General features: G+C 35.3%; 1 protein-coding gene across 1 annotated transcript in view; it reads right to left on the reverse strand.

Moving 5' to 3' along the window:
- The window catches only part of CCDC34 (coiled-coil domain containing 34), a 21,717-nt gene extending 1,540 nt beyond the window's left edge, over positions 1-20,177 (reverse strand). The window contains 6 exon segments of the mRNA XM_006907985.3: positions 640-781; positions 1,293-1,451; positions 8,677-8,784; positions 14,510-14,645; positions 19,494-19,778; positions 19,780-20,177. Of these exon segments, the coding sequence (XP_006908047.2) occupies positions 640-781; positions 1,293-1,451; positions 8,677-8,784; positions 14,510-14,645; positions 19,494-19,778; positions 19,780-20,162 (1,213 nt within the window). The 5' untranslated portion in view covers positions 20,163-20,177.
- Positions 20,178-21,269: the final 1,092 nt, after the last annotated feature.

Here is a 21,269-nt window from a genome sequence, read left to right on the forward strand (position 1 = left end):
CATAGATATGTCAACACACACTTCACCAAGATGGTCAAAACAAAGTCTGGAATATGTTCTATTGTGTGAACAAAACAGAATGGGAGTATTTTTAATAATAAATCACTTAAATAAGTGAAGGCAGCTGTCAGCAAGGTATGAGCTTCCAACATAAAGTACAAAGGAAAACATGCACTACCATTTATAATCAGACCGAGCCTAAAGGCTACCCGGTTTTATGTATGGTTCATATGCTGTCTAGTATTCCACCCTGCAAAAAGAATGTGTCAAAGACACTGGAAGCTCTGCCTCAGAGACGGTTAGAAGAAGGGGAAGAAAAATCACCCCTTAGATAGGTCCTGTTAAGGCTTTAAAATCTAAGAAACGTAAGAAAATTTAACTTGTTAATGTTAGAATAATTACTTTGCAGTTTGTAACTCATGCCTTTAAAATATATCTGATTCAAAGAAAAAGACAATAAATCCGTTGTATCTCCACAGGAACATCATATGTTATAATATAATCTTCCAGAAAATGGTAATTTGAAAAAAAAAAAAAAAAGATTTTTACACATTTCTATTTCTGTCAAAAGAAAATATAATGCATAATATTTACTCCTGTAAGACATATTTATGTAAGCCACATGACATAAAAACCAACCTGTAAGTTTTCCATTGGCATAACCATAGCTCTTTGCAGCTGGACGAGGTTTATTTTTTGCATTTTCCAACCATTCCTTAAACTTTTTTTCTGCTATTTCCTTTTTTTCCTGTAATTCAGCTTGCCGTTGTTTTTCTTTTTCCTTAAAATGACAAGACCAAAGACTCTCCAGGAATATTCTGTAACTAAAAACTCTATTGAAATTCTACTGATTCTTTTCTCTATTAGCTTCCCACTCTAATGGCTTACTGATGAAAAATATTGAATCATATTTCTATAATTTGAGAACAAAATTTAACATCAGGGATATGATATGAAAGTGGCTGCCTCTAAACAAGTCATTAAAAAAAGCAATTTGCTGTTTTAAAATAGTGTAGTAATTTACGATACTGTAATAAAAGTACATCAAAATATCTAAAACCATTCACAATGATAAAAAGTTTGAACCTAAGTGAAAAGAATATCAACAGGTATATTAACATTTCTTAACCTAAGAAAACCACAAATGCATATTCATTTCTGAATTTTGAAGCTTGAACATAGTATAATTAAGTAGGGATAGTGTCATTTATTTTTATGTTAAAACAGTGCCAATTTTGGCACATATGAATACCAAAGCCATGTATTCTAACTGCTCACTTTAATAAGAATACCTTTTCTTTCTTCTTCTTCTCACATTCTTCAGCATTTTTTTTCTTTAACCATTCTTGATATTTTTCTTTTGCTTTTTCCTGCAAATGTTCTTTCTCCAGTTCCTTTGCTGCTTTTTCTTCCATTTCTTTGTTAATTTTTTGTTCCCTTTCTTTTCTTTTCTTAAATAAAAATAATGAATTTTAATTGAAATATCTATAATTATCCTCATACTAGAAAAGAGTGTTATACACAATAATTTTCTAAACTAGTTATTTCTTAAAATATATAACAACACAGTAGTTGACACGGTGTGGCTTATGAAAATATATAACAAACCTGCAATTACCTGGTCAATTTTAGTCTACTGGCTTGGTTATAAGACTCATAATGGCAGTAATAAAGATCTTGTTCATCGAAGTATATACTCAGAGCCTGGGACAGTGCTAATAAACAACAGGCACTCAATAAAGATTTGCTGAATAAATTAGTGAACAGAAGTTACAACCTGTTAGATTGACCTGAATCTTAGTGTGTTTTAATGGACGTTTACCCTCTGAAATAGGAGCCACATATGCACACATTTCCTGGACATTTTGCCAATATGAATACTTGAATAAATCTTCACCATCAGTGAGTTACAGAGGACAAATAAATGATATTTTGGCCCATTAACCACTATAAGGGCACATACAGACAAATCTTTGGCTCTGCAATTCTTGTAAGTCTCACGTAGACCAGAGGTTCGCAAGCTATAGCCTGCAGGACAAATATGGTCTACCTGCCACCTATATTTTTCAATAAAGTTTTACCGAAATGTGGCCACGCCCATTTATTTACATATTTATTGTCTATGGCTGTGTTTACACCACAATAGCAAAGCTGAATAGCTGTAGCAGAGACTGTATTGGCCTGCAAAGCCTAAAATATTTATCTAGCCCTTTCCAGAAAAAATTTGACATGGACTATAACTCAATGTTTTTCCTTTCTCATTCAAAAGAAATCTACCAACACAGCCAAATTCTAAATAACCAATGACATGGCTAGCTTTATCAAAGGTTTAGAAAATAATCCACAAGGCACAAAGTGTATGCAATACAAATGTCATATACTTCACCCTTCATGGAGCGGAAAATATGAACCAAGAAAAGAAATTCTTCCCTTGAAAGTATCTTCCAGAATACTTTATTATAAGCAATTCAATTAACACCCAAGTAATAAACATCAGTTACATACAATATATCTCCAGTGCTGTTCAAGAAAGACAGGTCTTAAAAATCACAGTCCAATCATTCCCCTAGTTGCTATATTTCCTTCCTGTTGGGCAACTAATAGCTGCAAAAAAAAGGAATCTTTTCTTGCGGAGAACTCAATATCCACTGACTTTTATCCACTAAATACTGGATTCTAACTACTTTGTACTGTCAGAAAATCTACAAGATTAAAAAGGACCTTGGAGCACATCTCGTTCAATGTCTGTCTGACTCATGAGATTCCACGACCTCATCAATAGGAGTCAACGAGCCTCTACATTGTTTTCAATTATAACGGCATTTATCCAGTGCTAACTCTGCCTTTTATTCCTCTATACACTTTATATGCATGTACTACATCAATTTATTCTTATAACCACAATATGAGGTAGACATTACTGTGATCTCATCTTACAAATAAAGAAACTAAGGCACAGAAGTTAAATAATTTGCCTAAAGTCACATAGATGGTGTCAGATCACTATAGATTATATAGACACTGAAATGAGAGAATGTTAAAAACAATTTTATAGCAATAAATTCAACTTAAATAAAATGTCAAAATCCCTTAAAATATACTACTTTCCAAAAATGACTCGAGAAGAAATAGAGTATCTGAATAACTGTCTACTTGTAAAAACAATTCAGAATTTAAAACTTTCCCACAAAGAAAAGTTCAGCCTCTGATAGCTTCACTGGTAGATTCTATCATACATTTAAGGAAGAAATAACATCAATTAGTACACAACTTGTTTTAGAAAACAGAGAAACAGGAAACACATCTAAGCTTGTTTGAAGAGCCCAGGATTACTCTGCTATCAAAACTAGGTATAGGAATTATAATGTAATATCATGAATAAGGCAAAATAATTGCTCTCATCATCAAAAACATGAAATACTTAGAGGTACCTTTAACAAAAAAAATGTATTAAATCCCTGTACATTAAAAACTAAAAAACATCATTAAGAGAATTAAAGATGACCTATATAAATACAAATAAAAATGTTTATAGATTTAAAATTTGATGTTAAGACAGTGATTTCCTCCAAAATGATCTATATTTTTACTGCAATCCCAGTGGTATCACAGGCACTATTCAAGCAAGCATGACTAGTGAAGAAAATCCAAATTGTACATGGAAAATGCAGAGTAATTAAAACAATTTTGAAAAAGAAAAAGATGGAGGATTTACTCTACATGATTGGAAGAATTATAAATTTAAGAATTATAAAGCTATAGTAACAGGCTAGTATCGTACTGGCATAGAATACAGATCAATGGAACAGAAGAGAGTCCAGAAATAAACTCATAGGTACATGGTCAACTGATTTTAAACAAAAGTGTCAAGGTAAGAAAAAGATTACCTTTCAACAAATAATGTTGGAACAAATGGATATCCGTATGCAAAAAAATATTAACCTTTACCCTTAACTCGAACCATGCATTAAAATTAACTAAAAATACACATACAGGTAAAAGATAAAGTTATAAAACTTCTAGAAGAAAACAATGAAGACTATGTTTACACCCTTGGCATAGGTAAATGTTTCTTAAATATGACACAAAATTCACAAACTATAAAAAAAAAAAACTGAAATATGGAACTTTACCAAAATTTAAAACTTTTGCTCTTTAAAACATACCATTAAGAAGATTAAGTGGCAGGAAATATTTGCAATACATATATGTAACAGGACTTAAAGAAATATATAAAGAACTCCTAAAACTTAGTAAGACACACAATCTTTCCACAAAATGGGCAAAAATTTAAACACTAAATAAAACAGGAAAAGAGATGCAGAAATGGTCCATGCTGCCACCATCCAATTCATATGGCTGGGAAGACTTAACACTCAATGTGACTGTATTTAGAGACAGGACCTTCAAAAAGATAATTAGGTAATTAAGATCATAAGGGTGGGACCTTAACCACATAGGACCGGTGTCCTTCTAAGAGGAGAAAGAGACATTGGGGATGCACAAGCACAGGGAAAAAGCCATATGAAGGTATGGAGAGAAGGCATCCATATGCAAGCCAAGGAGAGAGGCCTTAGAAGAAACCAAACCCTATTGACACCTTCATTTTGGACCTCTAGCCTCCAAAACACTAAGAAAATTAATAATTTCAATGAGTAGTTTAATACCCAGTCGGAGGTATTTTGTTATGGCAGTCCTAGTAGACTAATACAATAAATAAGCTTATAAAAAGATGCTAAATATCATTAGATCTCAAGGAAATGAAAATTAAACAACGACACATCATTACATGCTTACTAGCATGACTTAAAATGAATCAGACAGACAATATTAAGTTTGGCAAGGATGTGGCGCAATTGGAATTTCCATACAATAGTAGTGGGAATGTAAAATGGTACAAGCATTTTAAAAAACAGTTTAGCAATTTCTTATAAAGTTAAACATATACTTACCATACAACCTAGTAATTCAGTTTCTAGGCATTTACCCAAGAGAAATGAAAACCAATAAGTCATCATAGAATTTTATTCATAATACCCCAAAACTGGAGACAATACAACTGGCCATCAACTAGTGAATAGATTGAAACAATCTGTGGTATTCTGTCAATAGAATACTACTCAGCAATAAAAACACACAATCAATACATGAAATATCAGGGAATTTTAAAAACAAAAGAAACCCAACACAAAAGAAAACCTATTTTATAATTCCATTTATATGAACTTCTAGAAATGGCAAATCTACAGGGATAGAAAGCAGACTAATGGGTTCCTTGGAGCTGGGGCTAGCTGGGGGTAAGGGGGAGGGGAGAGCAGGGGTTGAATGCAAAGCAACAAAAGAGAACTTTTCCGAGTGATGGAAATGTTCTCCATTTTGACTGTGCTGCTGGTTATACAGCTATAAGTCTGTCAAACTTCATCAAACTTAAAATAGGTGCATTTTATTGTATAAAAATTATAGCTCAAAGAAGTTGATTTTAAAACATCAGACAGGCTCTCTGTAGGATTTAAACTAGAGAAGAGAGAATGGAATACTTTCACTTAGCAAAAGGAGAATGGAGCAGGCACTCAGAAGTATCGAGAGAGTAGCCAGCCACTAAGTGGCTTCAGATCTCTGGCACTCCAGTTCTATACCACACAGAACACAAAAATAAATCTCCCTCTTTAAAAGGTGACCTGAGGGAACCTTTGTTTCTTGAAACTAAAGGAAACTAACAAAACGACTGGCTAAAGTTTCTAAATTTCTACTCTGTTTCCTTCAATAGTACCTGACACATAGTAAAAGTGTTGAATGCATAAATGATGCATGGATAACAGTGTTATCAATCACATGCTCTGCTGATCCGAATTTATTTTCTACATTCAAAAAATCAGTTCTATGTTTTGAAAAATAAAAATAATTTTATTTTTCAATAATTTTTAAAAATACTGAGGATAAAGGCCCTTATATAAAACATGTGGTAACAAACTGCAACACAATCTAAAAAATGAATTAGTATGGCAACACAACTATAAGAGTACCAGATGAGATAAGTCATTTATTTGAAACAGATTTAACAATTTACAGTCATAGTATAAGAAACTAGCTTTGCTAATGGATACATAAATTCTTTTTGTCTGATTTTTTGATAGAACACAGTGAAAACGACTTAGAGAAAATAGCTCCACAGATATAGCTAAAACGTGAATGAAGCTGGAGGCAGTGGAGGACCACACACAATGAAATGTAAACAGAGAAGAAAAAAGCTAGATGCCAGAAGGGAAGAGAAGAACCAGGAGAGCAGACTTTACAAATAGAGGTAAATGTAACTAAGACTGAAATAAGAAATCTGATAGGTCTTAAAGAAAAAAAAAATTCAAGTAATCAATTATTCTTTAACATGCACAAGAGTTCTGCAGAATAAACTTAATTTCTCAGGGTTCATTTTTGAACTATTCTCAACCTTATGGAATTTTGCTTTCAATAATTAGTGATTTATGTCAGGGGAAGCCATTTCCCTCCAAAAGAAAGAATTTTTTTTCTCAAATAATTGGATTAGATCTACTACCACTAATTAAAACAGAGAATATATCATCTCTTAGCGGTATCTTACATTCTTAGACAAACAACAACTGTGTTTGATTGGCATGGTAAAATGAGTTTAATGGAGTTAGAAGATAAGAAAAGCTTTTAGAGGAGAGAGAATGCTATTCTGTACATGTAAAATTATTTTATTTTAAAGTTATAATCTTCAAAAAAAGTATTATCCAAAGCTTGGTAATGGTCACAGAGGCTTACTTTGGTTTTGGCATTTATTCACAAAGAATATTTAGGATGATGTAAACTTAAAATTAATAATAATAATAATAATTAATAATAATAATAATAATAAACTTCTGAAGTGAAGAACAAATACATTAATGGCTATAACACACACATGTGTAGTCAATTTCCTTCTTACAATACCTAGATGAAGAAACTTATGTCATCTTCAATTTACTGAAATGATTTACTAGGTATTCTTATTCATATCAATGGGCATTAGATATAACAATACTTAAAGATTAAAATTTAGAATTAAAAATTAAAACTTTGTCTTACAACTGAAACATTTGACTAAATTCATAAAATTAGGTTATAATAAAAGATGTATCATTCTAAATATGTAAATATTACAATAAATAACAAACTGTTAGTATTTAAAAAATTTTTAATTTGTGATCCAATATAAGAATGTATTAAAATTGAAAGAAAGATAATACCATGCATTCATTCATTTCGACAACAAATGATTACTATAATATAAAGCATTATGTTAGATCTTGTAAGGGATTAAAAAGTAATATAAAAATTAATTCTTGTCCTTAAAAATCTTAAAATTACAAAGGAAGTGAAGATATATACATAATACAAAATAGCAACAAAATATGTACATAATACAAGGCAGTATATGACAAAGTGATAAAACTGAACACAGATTCAGAGGAGTTTCTAACATGTGATCAGAGAATGCTTCATGTAGTAAATGCTCCGAGTTGAATAATAAAGTGTAGAATGGAGGATATGATCAGATTCCATGCCGATGAAATATATTAAAAAAATTAGGAAGTAAGACACAGAACAAAAATGTTTTTAAAATTTCTCATGAACACATATCCCCAGGGGCTGGAGAACACAGTCCAAAGCTTAAGATTTCTTTGAAATATATTGTGTATCTTAAAAATCACATAAAGTTTATGTTCTACTCCATTAAATATCTGTGCTTACTTTAACATAAAAATAACATTTTTCCTCTCAAAATTCTACAGTAAAACTAATACTCCAAGAACTTGGGCCATGATTATCCTGTGTGTGTATACCCAAAAGCATGTCAGTAAGAAGCAACAGCATAGAATGAAGGAACCACAGGTGGAAGAAAACATGGCTTGGCTAGAATTGTTAAAACATTATTCAGAAGTCAGCAAGGAATCATGAAAAATATATTTGGAACTAGGAAATGACATCTGACTGTTTCAGCAAGATTAGTCTGGCAAGAACACAGAGGGTGGATTCATTTATTTAACAAACATTTGGGGGCATCTATTATGTGTCAGGTACTGATCCAGCCGCTAAACAATGAACAAAAGAGACAAAAATCCTTGCACTTATGGAACTTACTTTCCAGCATGGGAAAATAAACAAACAAACAAAAAACGTTGAAAGATGTAATGAGATCAGACAGAAAGAGATCACAAACAGGAGAGTGGTCATTTAAAGGAAAGGAGAAGATGACTATGAACAATAGAAGAATTATGATTATGCCTGGGTGACTGAGATGACAGTATGACTAATAACAGAAATCAAGGAGTTCTACCAAAGAATGGGCAAAAATAGCTTGTTTTAGATTTGCACGCTCAGAGGTGCCTGCTGACTTAATGATGGAAATCCAAGATTTTAGGAGGTCAGGTCTAGAGACAGACTTCATGATAACCTGTAACCAGATACAAGACAGAGCCACATGAGGGAAGAGGGAGAGTAGCAGAAAGCAAAGGGCAGAAGAAAGAGACTTCATAATGTCCATGAGATTAGGAAAAAAAATCAGATTAGAGAAGAAAAACTCTAAGAGAAAATAAGAAAAACTTACTTAATGAGGAGTAATAGGAAGAACGTAGCAAAAAAAAATGTCAGTGTGTGTGTGCATTTTTTTCTCCTTACCTCTTCATTCTTTTTCTGAATCCATTCCTTGTGCTTTTCTTCAGCAATTACCTTTCTTTTTTCACGTTCTTCCATTTCTTTCCTTTTTTCTAGCTGTTGATTTAGTTCCTGTGAATTTTATTCAAATGAAAGGCAACTTTTAATAGAAGTATTCTAATCACATATTTTTAAAAAGGCTAAAGTTAACCAAATTAAACAAGAATATAGTTCCTTTATAGAAAACATACCATTAGTGACAATAACTTACTTAGCTAGTCTATGATGAAAAGAAAGCATTGGTAAAAAGTATGTCATTTTTTTAGAAATGCAAATAATTGCTTGGCAGCAATACACTAGTTTCTTAGACTAAACTTCAGCTAAATTACCCTCATTGAAATCAACTTTCCCACACATAAATTTTGGCATCACTGTACTCTATTGGCAGAAGCTCAAGGGAATTGCAACTTTTTTTAGTTATAAAAAGCTTCTAGATTCTTGATGAAGATAAAGAGTAGGTATTAAAAAATCCCTAAATTTAAAAATTTTAATTCAGAGTCATTCCAAAGAAGAAATGCACACATGCCATTCAATTTCCTTTATGGAAAAAAAGAATCCAGATTTTTCTTCACTGATTTTATAGCTGCTGGAATATAAAACAAAACCACATTCATATCCCAGATTATTTAACTGCCTTGCTGTCGCTCGAATCTACACGTTTGGGCACTTCCTCAGCAGAAAGAATGTGTAAGGTATGGCCAAATAAAACTATAAGCTGAACGCCACCACTCTGTCACTCATCAGTTAAATTACTGCATTAGTTGAGAATGCTGTTAAACTAGACTCCTAGGACTCTACTATCACAATTACTGGTTATTTTTCTTCTTTATTCTTAGGTACTAATAATCAGATACTTTTATATATATCTCTTCCACTGAAATTCACTCCTCCTCCCCACCCCTCCCTTTCCCAAAGACCTACCTACTTGAGCATGGGTGGTAATGGGAAGGACAATTTTTCAATTCTCAGACAATTCCAGTGTGTTAAATGAAATCAAGATAAAACTTGACACCAAGAACATATCTTTTGCACGTTAGAACAACTAGTGCAGGATACCTGTCTTCCATGATCTTTCATCCTAAAATTCTGCTGCATAGAAAATAGCTGCCCTCACTCATTCAGAAAATCTTCCAATTTTTAAACACTACCCCCTATCCCATCCCCCAAAGTAAAATAGTCATCTTAGTTTTAAAAATACTTTTCATTAGATGCTATTCCTTGATTATTCACTTAATACTTTTTTTTAATGGAGCGCCTGCTATAAAGATAGCATGAACTGAGACATACAGGGATGAAATTCCAGAAGTCTCTGATCTAATCTCCTTCTAGATACACAAAAGAATTAAGTGTTGTGAGGTATTTGTCTAACAGGAGTCTAGAAAAGGGAAAAGAAGGGAAGAGATGAGAAGAGAAACGGTGTGGACCAGGGTGGTCAGAAATGAACACCATAAAAAGAACAGTGAGGAACTGGCTTGACTAGGAGGGAGAAAAGGGATGGTGGGGTAGTGGGTGGTAACTAGATAGATAAAGGTCTTTTGAGATAGGCAGGATAAATCAAACACTAAGAAGCAGGAATACATAGCAAAGGGATGATTTAGAACTCCTAATGATAAAGGTTAAAGACTACATTAAAGGGAGACTGATTAGGAGGTTGCCACAGTGTATGAGCTGTAAGAGAAGTCTGGACTTGTGTCAGGAAACAAAAAGGGGGAATATATGTCTGTATGTATTTATGTATGTCTGTATGTATGTGTATGTGTATGACAGTCTAGATACAGATCTGACAACCATATATCCAACTTATTTTCCTAAACAGTCCCAAATTTTATTTTCAAGAAATCATTTAAATATACAACTAAAGATATGATTGTTATATTTATGTATCCTTTTAAGATTCTTCACGTAATTAAATTTGAAAATCAGAAAACAAAAAAAATCAGACTTTGTGTTTCTATTTTATGGCTCACAAATTTTAGTTAATGTTGACATAAGAGTTAAAGATAAAGGAAGGGTCAACAGTACCTAGAAAATACTACCACTGACCCAGACAGTGCTCTAATCTTAGGATGTCTGTTCAAGTAATTTGCCACCCCAGAATATACATCACATTCTGAGACACAACCCTCCCTTCCAAGGCTGGCCGTCTCAGAATTTCCCACCCTGAATGCCTCCATCTGTTTACCACCAAGGCAGACCTCTTCCAGACAGCTGGAGTCTTCTCTCACAAGGCCCTTATGTCGTCTTCTGGTACACCACTGAATTTCAACAGGATTATAGCTGTTTTCCCACAGAATAAACACTTGATTATGGAAAACCAAAACCCAAAGAGGATCCTAAACAGCATTTTTTATTTCAATGGCTTTTGTCAACTTCCAAAGAACTCTTTACCACTGAAGGTAACAGCAAAACTGAGTTTTGAGTTTCACAAACTCTATATCCTACCTCATTTCTTCATTAAGGGCTGATGAATGAAATGGCCAAAGGCAAGGTGGTGGGAAAAAAGGCACCTGGATTATTCATAAACTAGATACATTTTATAATTTAGAACAGATTGTACTAAAAATGTTATAGCAAATGTTAAAAATTAGAATGAACCCAAAGCCATAGAGAATTTAGGGCAGTCTGTTACAGAATTTTTTAAAATAAAAAAATTTAAATAAAATTTATATGACCTACAAAACCAACATGCTAGTTTTTCACAATACTAATATTCAACATTTATCATATTTGTCATCTTAACAGTTACAAATGTGAAAAAGTTGTAAGCAGGTAATTTTGATGGGTTTATGTAATTTCTTAATTTTACAGAGGTGTCTGAAATAAATCTGTTAATGAAATCAAATTTAAGAGAAGGAATGATCTTTTTAATGATACAACTATCCTTTAAATTTTCCTTTAATTTTTCAAGGAAGAAAATAAGAAAGCCAGGGTAAATTCAAAATTAAATACTAAGTCTGGTCCATTTATTTCTAAAATACATCTTGGTATTATGGAAAAAACACTTATTAAATTGGACATCTAAAGAACTAGGATCCAGTCTCAGCTTAGCCACTAACTGAAACCTTGGAAAAATTATCTTCTGGTCCTCATGTTTAATGGGAATCTGAGATGAATTGTTCCTTATGACTAAAAATCTGTGCTTTTAATGATATGATCTGTAAGCAAATTAGAGAATACAATAAATAAGAACAGGAAAATAAGGAAAGCATGACTTAGAAAATAAAACAAAGAGAAAGGCATGAAAAGAATGTGAATATCACAATAGCTTGAAATAAGCTTATAATAAAGTGAGTAGTTGGCTTATATGTTAATGATATCCCTGGCATGACTGATATGATCAGATTCATGCGAAAATATTTTAATTGCTTCAGAGTTAAGTAATGACGTAGCCATAAGAAATGTCATATTACTAAATACATGAAAAAGTCTTAATCTTTCGACCAATTATACTCTGCTACATGCTTAATCATTGTGGTAGGGACTTTATATTTATTACTTTAGTCTGTTCTCAAAACAAATCTTCAGTGGTTTATTATTATCTCCTTTAATACATAACAACAACTAACTTTTATTGAGTGCTTCCTACATATTAGGCCATTTCCTGATGCTCAATTAGTCCTCATAATAGTATGAAGTAAATATTATTTTCTCTTTCACTGATAGGAAAATTGAGGTAGAAAGGTTAAGGATTTGCCCAAGGTACAAATTTTGAATGCAGGCAGTAGGACTCGAGAATTTACGCTTTTAACCACTCTACTAGCTTACAGACACAAAGACTGAGGCTCAGAGAAGTTAAGTAACTTTCTCAAAGTCACAGAGTTAGAATGCAAAGCTAAAATTTCAGGCTTTTTCTGTATGACTCCAAAGCCCAAACTCCCTTATGAATTTAATTAACTTCTTTTATTGTATGCTGACTCTAAAAATGACCTGAAGTGATCCTCTTTTTCTTAATGTAAAAAGTGACTTCTAGTGAGACAAGAGATGAAGCTAGATACCATAAACTGAGCTCCACTTTACCACCGACTCACTGTATCAGTGTTTTCCAAACTGTGAGTCTAAAATCAATTTAATGGATTATGAACAGTCTTTACCAAAAAAAAAAAAAAAAGAAATAAAATAGAATACCAGGTTTTGCAAAAATTAAGATGTTATTCTAAATATGTATGTGTGTGTATGTATGCACGCCTGTGTGTGCCATGAAACAAAGTAGATTTCTCACTGTGAATAAATATTTTGAAAGCTGCTGCACTAAGTAATGGAATTAGTAATGTTAAAACTTGAGATTGAGATAAGAGAAATGAGTCTGGGATCTAAACAATACACACTAATTCCGAAAATAAATGAAAAAGCTTTAGCTAGGCTATGAATAACAATGATACCAATAACCATGAAACACCATCAGCAATACTTTCACTAAATCCTCACAAAAATCCTGTGACATAGATATTATTTTACACTTATTTTACAGATGAGTAAATTGAAAGAAGCATAAAAGTTTAAATAAGGCTGCCTAACTTGATCAAACCATAAAGTCTTTCTCAGGGCCTTCTATGGGGAAACAAATATCACTGTGTACTTTTCCAGGAATAAATCTGCATTTTAGATACAAAGTATCACGCAATAGGCAATGAGCAGAAAGTACTGGTTACTACAATCATTTGAATCATGCCAAACCTCCTGATTAGAAACGCATCAAAGAAATAACAACTAGTTTCGAAACTGATATGGAAAATTTATTCCTAAGAAGATAATGGAGGGCAAAGCTACAGTTCTAAGAATTTTTATGTCATCGGTTACTAATAGATTAGAATAAATTTAAATTTCTAACAATAACGAACCTGTTAACTATATTCTAATATACATTTAATACTTTTTAAATATATTTTAATAATCTTAGCCAGCCATTTATAAATGATGTTGTAAAAATATTTAATCATATAGAAATATATTAATGTAACAAGTAGAAAAAAGGTTACAAAAGAGTCTGCTCCTATTTCATTGAAAACAAGAAGTGTCTCTCACCACTTAAATCTACTTGTTTTCTGTGTTCGGACAGGGAGAATTGAGATGAGTCTGGATACTCGGGGATGCCAAATTATCCAAATCTATTTGGCTGCTAGGTTCAAAAAAGCAAATAGTAAGAGTTCAAAGAATGAAGGATTCATGTGAAATGTATCTCAAACTATTTTTTGAGTTTGGAGAGAGAGTTCAGAAAAAAAATCACAAACACAGAAATGTCCACAAACAAGGCAGGGAAGCACAGAGACACTGAAAAGCTCTGAAAGTCCAGCAGATTCCTATCTCCCAGCACAAACTCACTCTAGGGCATGTGCTCTGAGTGACATGGGGGTAGATTCCTACCTATTTCAATTTTTGTTTTTCTCTTTTCCTAAAAATTTTACGAAGTATATGCAGTTGAATTTATTTCAGTTCAACATACAAATGGTGAAGCTCCACTGTATGTACTTGTATATATACACTTGTATATATTTATTTTTTAAATTTATATAGAAGAAAATCTGGAAAGCTATATGCCTTAATATTAACAATGGTTATCTCGAAATGGTGAGATTAGAGATTTTAATTTTCTTAATTATTGCTTAGCTTTATTTTCGAAATGTTCTGATAATAACCATGTATTGTTTCTACAATGAGTTTTTAAATTGACATAGCTAACTGACACAAACAAATGCAAAAACTGTGTCTTGAGGAATAATAACGTTAACACTTTAATTTAGACAGCAGCTCTACTTTTTGAGCTCATGGATTAAATAAAAAGAAAACTGTCTAGTTTTACCTCTAGAGCTTTCTGTTGCAGACGGTCACGTTCTTCTTTTTCTTTGCCAACAAACCACACTTCCCATGGTGTCAGGCTGCTTTCTGGTAAGCGCACCTGTTTCTGTTCTTCTTGGTTATCTTCGGATACAACCCCACTATTACAAAAGAGAGGACGCTATATAGCACTTGAACTTGAAATTCTTTAGCTTAACAGTTGAAATCACTCAGCAGAACAGTGAAAACAAAATTTAACAATATATTTAGAATACTATGGTTTTTAAATATATATGAATGAATCGTATATACATTTGAAAAATCATAAAAAGAAACACCAATATTTGAATTAATTTATCAAATTGCCTTTGAATTCCTTCATCTTCTAAAATTACATTATTTTAAAAAACCTATTGGGATAAACCACACCTGGTCCATTTGCCTCAATGACAATTTTTTATTCTTAGAAATCATACATATATCTGGATAACGAATTACAACACATGATCCTAATCAGGTCCTGGAGCAGACTTCTCCCTTTTCCTCACTTAAATAGTTAAGAAGAAAAAGAATATATATATTTACAGACAGAATGATAAAGCAAATGTGTTAATGATTGGGGATTCTGGGTGAAGGGTGAAGAGAAGTTCTGTATACCTTCAACTTTTTTGTAAGTTTGAAATTGTTTTGAAATAAAAACTTACAAACAATATATATGTGTGCGTGCGTGTGTGTGCGCGCACGCGCACGCACACATACCCCTGGCACTCTTTAAAGGTTTGGTTGACTCTCTTTTGCCAGTTCTTAGACAAGGTGTGTATGACTCTACAGTTTGGTCACCTCCTACAACGCAAGCATCTCTCTGTCTCTTTCGAGTAAGGGAAAAGTAACTACTCACTCAAGCTAAAAAGAAGTAAGGAAGGGAAATATAAGTAATATATAAGTAAAAGAACACAAGGGATTGGTCGAACACATAAGCCTCTTAAAACAGGAAAAGTTGACCAATCGACACCCATGGAAAGAAAGGTTGTTCAGGACCCAAGGCAGCAAGAAAGACCAGGTTATTACAGACTCAGCTCCTCTTTTCCTACTTTAGGTAACCAACTGCCTAACCCACTGCAATGCACAACTTTTTCTACTGCATAGCTTCAGCTCTTTTTTTTCCTGCTGCTATTTCTCAATTCATCCATGGTCTGATGGAACTTTTACTTCAGCGGGAAAGAAACACTGTTGATGTGTTATATATATTTTTATGTCTTTCCTTCCCAGTCTTGCAGAACAAACATATGCTCCCACTCTCATAGTTTAAACTACCTCTACGTACCGATGTACAGATCAGTCATTCCAAGCCAAATCTTTCTTCTGAGCTCCAAGTCCTTGTTTCCTGATAGACAACTCCACTTAGATCAAACTCAATCGGTTTAAAATAAGTCTAATTATCTTCCACCATCCACCCACCACACTCCCTCCCCACCAAGAAAAATTTTACTCCTCCTCTTATAATCCTGCCTCTGCGAACTGTACCACCGCCTACCCAGGTAGCCAAGCCAGAAACCCAAATCTTTGACTCCTCCTGCTCCCTATTCACATCTGATCCCTCTACCTACCACACCCATATAATCACCTAGTTATGTCTATTCCACTTCTTTCAATTTTATCAAGCCATTTTCCTCTCCTCCAACCTTGCAACCACTGTCTGAACAAAACTGCCTCTCCATTCTAATTCGTTATCCACACTGTTGCCAGGTTCATTCTTCAAATGCATCCTTCTATCTTGTCACTTCTCATCTCAAAGTTCTTCAGTAGCTTCTCAGCCCACAGATGAAATCCAAACTCCATGTCCTCTGACACCCAGGAATTGAGCCTTGTCTATCTTCCAGCTTCTTCTATAGCCAATAGCTGATCCATATTCTACATTTCAGTCTTCTTGATTTTAGGCAGATTGATGAATGTGCCATGCCCTTGTGCTCTGCAGCTTTGCCTAAAATTCTGAAATTCCTTTCCTCTACCTCCATATGTGGCCAAAGAGCAAACTTAGATTTGGGAGTAAAACATCTGGGATGAACATCTCTACCTGCTTCTTCCTGGTATACATTTTTAACCTCTTTAAGCTTTCATTGCTCATCTGTAAAGTGGAGATAAAAGTACTGCCTACCTCAGTTACTACTGGATGAAACGGCCATGCTGAAATACTGAGTACCGGTCCAGCCACTCAGTAAACGTTCGGTATATTTCATTTAGCAGTAGTAAGAGGAAGAGTATGGCTAATTCCTACTCTCTCTTCAAGATTGAACTCAGGCATTATCTTTACTGCCTCATAGGGAAACTCTCTGCAAAAAATCTGGACTAAGTACCTTGGGCTTTCTGTCACTTGTCCATCTCTGCCATAGGCCATGAATTCCTTACAGACAGAAAACATATCTTAACTCATTCTTTATTTCAAGAGTCTAGCTTAGAGCCTGAGGTATGTTAGGCTCCCAAGAAATGTATATTGAGAGAAGAAATCGGTGACAACAGTGTCTTTTGGAAAATGACACTTTAAATATTAAATTTCTCCTCTTAACATTTTTAACGAGTATGTTCAAAATGTTTAGCATGTGTATTATAGCTCTACCCATAATCAAGAGAGGCTTGATAAATAGCTGTTTATGATCAGGACATTTATTAAGACATAAGTTTTCTAATGGATAGAGTGATACGAAAAAATACAGGATAAAGTTGAATAAACAGCAGGTCCAACGCATACTCTAAGACTCTAGGAAAATACTTCTCATTATTTCGTCTGAATGCAACTGTAGGCTTCAACTCAGTCCACATGAAGGCCAATGTATCCTCTAAGCATGGCTCTATTTACACCTAAAATATCTTGAGCTCATATCCATCATGTGCAGCTGATGCCTAAATCTAGCTCAAAAAACTCTTATCCTATAAGTTTGCCACAGTCAGATCACCATGGCAGCTGAAGGATGAAAAAAGGCGTAAAGTCCCAGGCAGCTCTAAGTTTACTCCCTGGTCCACAGAGAAGATGCTCATTACCCAGAACTATGGCTGGACTAATCGCTTAGACTGCCTGCTCTCCTCATCCCATCACCCCAAGTGTCTAAGGCATCAACTTAAGGTTAGAAGTAGGAAGGAGAAATGAAAAAATTTCCTCCACATATATCATTACTGAAAAGAAGTGCTAGGTTTTCTGAAGTATTTAAAAACAATCACTGTATCTATCTGTAGGAAACTGGCCTTCACTCACAGCACACATTTATTGAGCACTGAATAAACATCTCACACTTGCCACACACAAGGCCTGACAACTCCTGCATTCTTTCCACACCACACCCTACTGATTCCTTTGATTCATAGGGAATGAACTGTGATAAGGAAGGCAGCCTTGGCCCCAGGATGCCACCAGCTCATTCCGGCTTTGGCTAAAGGGAGACAAAAATCTGTTTGCCTCCTCTCTTGGTAAGCTCTATCTGGTGGTCAGGGCTTTGGTTCTTGGAAGCTAATGCAAGGTCTTAGTAGCTGGGTTGTAGTTTTGATGGCTGTCATTCCTCAGGCTGCTAAACTTTTCTACATTGTCTTGTTAATCAGACTCAGAAGGTACCTTAAAAATTTATTTTAAAAATCTTTGGGCCAACTCAGTCCTGAAGAATCCCTACAAAGGCCCACATGAAAATAAATTCCTGAAAGTCTAATTCTACCATCAGTTCTACTATCAGCTTGATCAAAGGCCTGTTTCTTGTTGCTAAAACCAGTCTGGACAAGTGGCTTGCTTGGTTGCTCTTACTGATCTCCATTCCCACCAATGTACTTACTTTTACTTCTCATTCTTAAGAGACTCACTGTTGTAATTGAGTATATGAGTCACTTTATATGGTTCTATATCCCAGTCACTCTAGTTATGAATGCTTTATTTGAAGTAGGCTACCTTGCTGCTCACAGATAAAGGGTGGGTCGTGTGGTCTGTATTTCTTAGATCTCCTGTACTATACCTTACACATATTGACAATCTGAAACTTGTAAATGTTTTTTGAAGATGACATAATGAGCCTATCCCAGAATGAACCTGCTTTGCCAGGCCTGCCTCAGAAAAATATATTCTCGCAGGGATAGGCCCTTTGCTCCTATTTCTATATATCCAATCATACGCATTAGTATAGAGAAAACACAATCTGTAGCTTGGTACTAGGCCCAGCTCTGCTAATAACTAGGTGTGTCCTTTTGAATCGGACTTTTTATTTGTATTCTAAGCCATAGTTTTATTATCTGTAAAATGAGTGACTTGATCTAGGTTTTAGTTTCATGAAAGTAGAGACCATATCTATCCTGTTTATAGTCCCCAGTAGACTAGTATGTGACATAAACTGTTTGCTGAATGAATAATTGTAGAAGTAAACAAATTACAATGGTGTTAATCTCTTTGGTTCTAATATTCGATTCAATGACTTCTATTCCACTGTTAAGTGCTCAGATCAAACCCAAAGTTGTCTCTGGATGCTGAGGTTGACATTGCTAACCTGTGCTTTAGCTCCTAATTTATGAAATAAAAAGTATACTGCTTACTACAATCTACTTCACTGGCAATCAGATTTTTCTTTCTTTTTTTTTTCAAAACAGCTACAGGTACTACTGAGATGCAGTAAACCCTACTTTGGTGTTAAGGGTTTGGACAAGAGTTATGGTGGCCACAATCAGACATCTTGAGTATTCATCAAATTCTTGAAACAGTAGCAAATGTTTGTTTGAGACTACGTGCGTTTTTGTCGGGAGAGTGCAGCAATCATCATATTCTCAGTATGAAAAAGAATTGAAGGACCATAGAAAATGTGAGGTCACTTTTAAGAACTGGCTGAGGTCTCTTTATGTGCAAAAAGGAGCAGCACCTCACGATGCAGGTGCTTGCACAGCCTTTGAGGCGGAAGAGAGGAGAGTGTTTGGCTGCAGAAGGTACACAGAAGGATCTAAGGAATCTTGAGAGGCTGTATCGATCGGCCCAGCGGCCTTGGGTTTACCTGGCGCACCCCCGTAAATCCATTCCTCTCAGGCTCACCCCCTTGGCCAGTGAATCATGGGCATCTTCGTCCACGTCTTCCTCATCTTCCCCGTCGCCATCGTCGTCATCAAATGGGAAGCTCTGGTGGCGGAGGGGAGACAACAGCGACATGGTGGAATTGCTGCAGCTCAGCGGTGGAGATGGTGAACACAACACCACCGCCTCCAGCCCCTGCCCTCCCGCGTCCGCCATGAGGGCGGAGAAGGAACCCGAGGAGGGCCGAGACTTGGCCCTGCAGTCGGCCGGGTACCGGGTATCAGATGGGGACGAAGCAGTCCCGCACAGCCCCGCCGCCCACATCTGGCCCGCCAAGTTCAAACCGGCGGAGCGGCGGCGGGGACGTGCTCTCCCAGCAGCCTCCGCGAGGGCTGAGCCCGGCCAATCCCGGCAGGCCCAGGCCCCGCGTTGCCATGGCGACGCGTGGAGTCGGCGCGGGCTTTGTCCCGGCCAGCTGAGAGTGGCTTCCTCCGCGAGGGCTTCTGTGGGCTGGCCTCTCCGCCCCCGCGCTGGCAGTTCGGGTTAGCTCTGCGTCTCTGCTCACCGGAGTGGTCCTGCTCGCCGTTGACAACTTTGAGGGCCTATTCTTTGTGGTGTTGCAGTTCACTTGGTATCTGAAATATGCTGTCATTGAATTTGGCAGATACTTTTAAAGGCAAAGAGGCAAAAGCCGAAACTACCCCCATATCATTACAAGGTCAGGATGATAAGCATCAGTCGTGATTTCTTTCAACACACGGCTACAGTCTAGGGAGGCTAGGGGCGAATTTCATCTAAGTTTACGAATGTGCCCATGAATACACTTTTAGGATAATTTTTCACTTTTTGGTTAACACCTCGTTTGCCTGGTGTCTTAAGGGAACTGGTTTTTCTCTGTATGTGAATGTGGGGGCCTCTTGGAATCCTTTAGTGTGCTAAGACCTGTACTAGGCGCTGGGTAGCGATAAATCAGATAAAAACCCGGTACTTACAAGTTCTCTAATCTTTCGTGGTGAAAACTATACAATTAAAATATTCTATGATATGAATCTTATGAGGAAAGAAAAAATGCGAGACTTCAGAAGAAGCACTCTTAGGGATGGGGATGGGGATGAAGGTCGCAAGGGAGAAGTGATAGACAAAACTGTGTATATTTGTAAATACATATGGATTTTGTCCATAATGCATATTGCTGGTAGAAATGTCACAAAGTGAAAATTGACAATGGCTAAAACAGCAAAATTTATCGCCCCGAGTGATACAAAATCTTTGATGAAAATTTGAGCTGCAAAATTCGACATGAGAATATGGTAGAAATAATACCAACCAAGGGCAATTCAGAAGGCAGAAGCTATGATAAAATATGGCATGATTAAACTGTTTAAATGGAATGCTAATTGTTATAATTTTCAGTAAAAACAAAATGGAAATGGACTAGGAGCAAGTTAAATAAGTAATAAAATTGATCAAGGAATAAAACTGGCTTGATGGAGGTTTCATTCTCTACCCTAATTATTCACTTATCGGCATATCTGGTTAATACCTTTCATGAGTCTCTCTAGAATTGATGACAACAGAATCAGAGGGCCACTTTAGGGCTTCAGGAGGCGGTAAACTTGAGAAGCTATTCCCAACAGACATAATCTGACATAACCGAAGCATTGTAAAAAAAAAAAAAAAAAAAGTTTTAGTATGGAAGGGACTAGCATTTTAATCAGTGGTTTCCTCTTACCCATTAGGTTTCCTCGAACAGGCTGTT

This window comes from Pteropus alecto, unplaced genomic scaffold (genome assembly GCF_000325575.1).
Source record: "Pteropus alecto unplaced genomic scaffold, ASM32557v1 scaffold71, whole genome shotgun sequence".
In the NCBI taxonomy this organism is placed as follows: domain Eukaryota; kingdom Metazoa; phylum Chordata; class Mammalia; order Chiroptera; family Pteropodidae; genus Pteropus; species Pteropus alecto.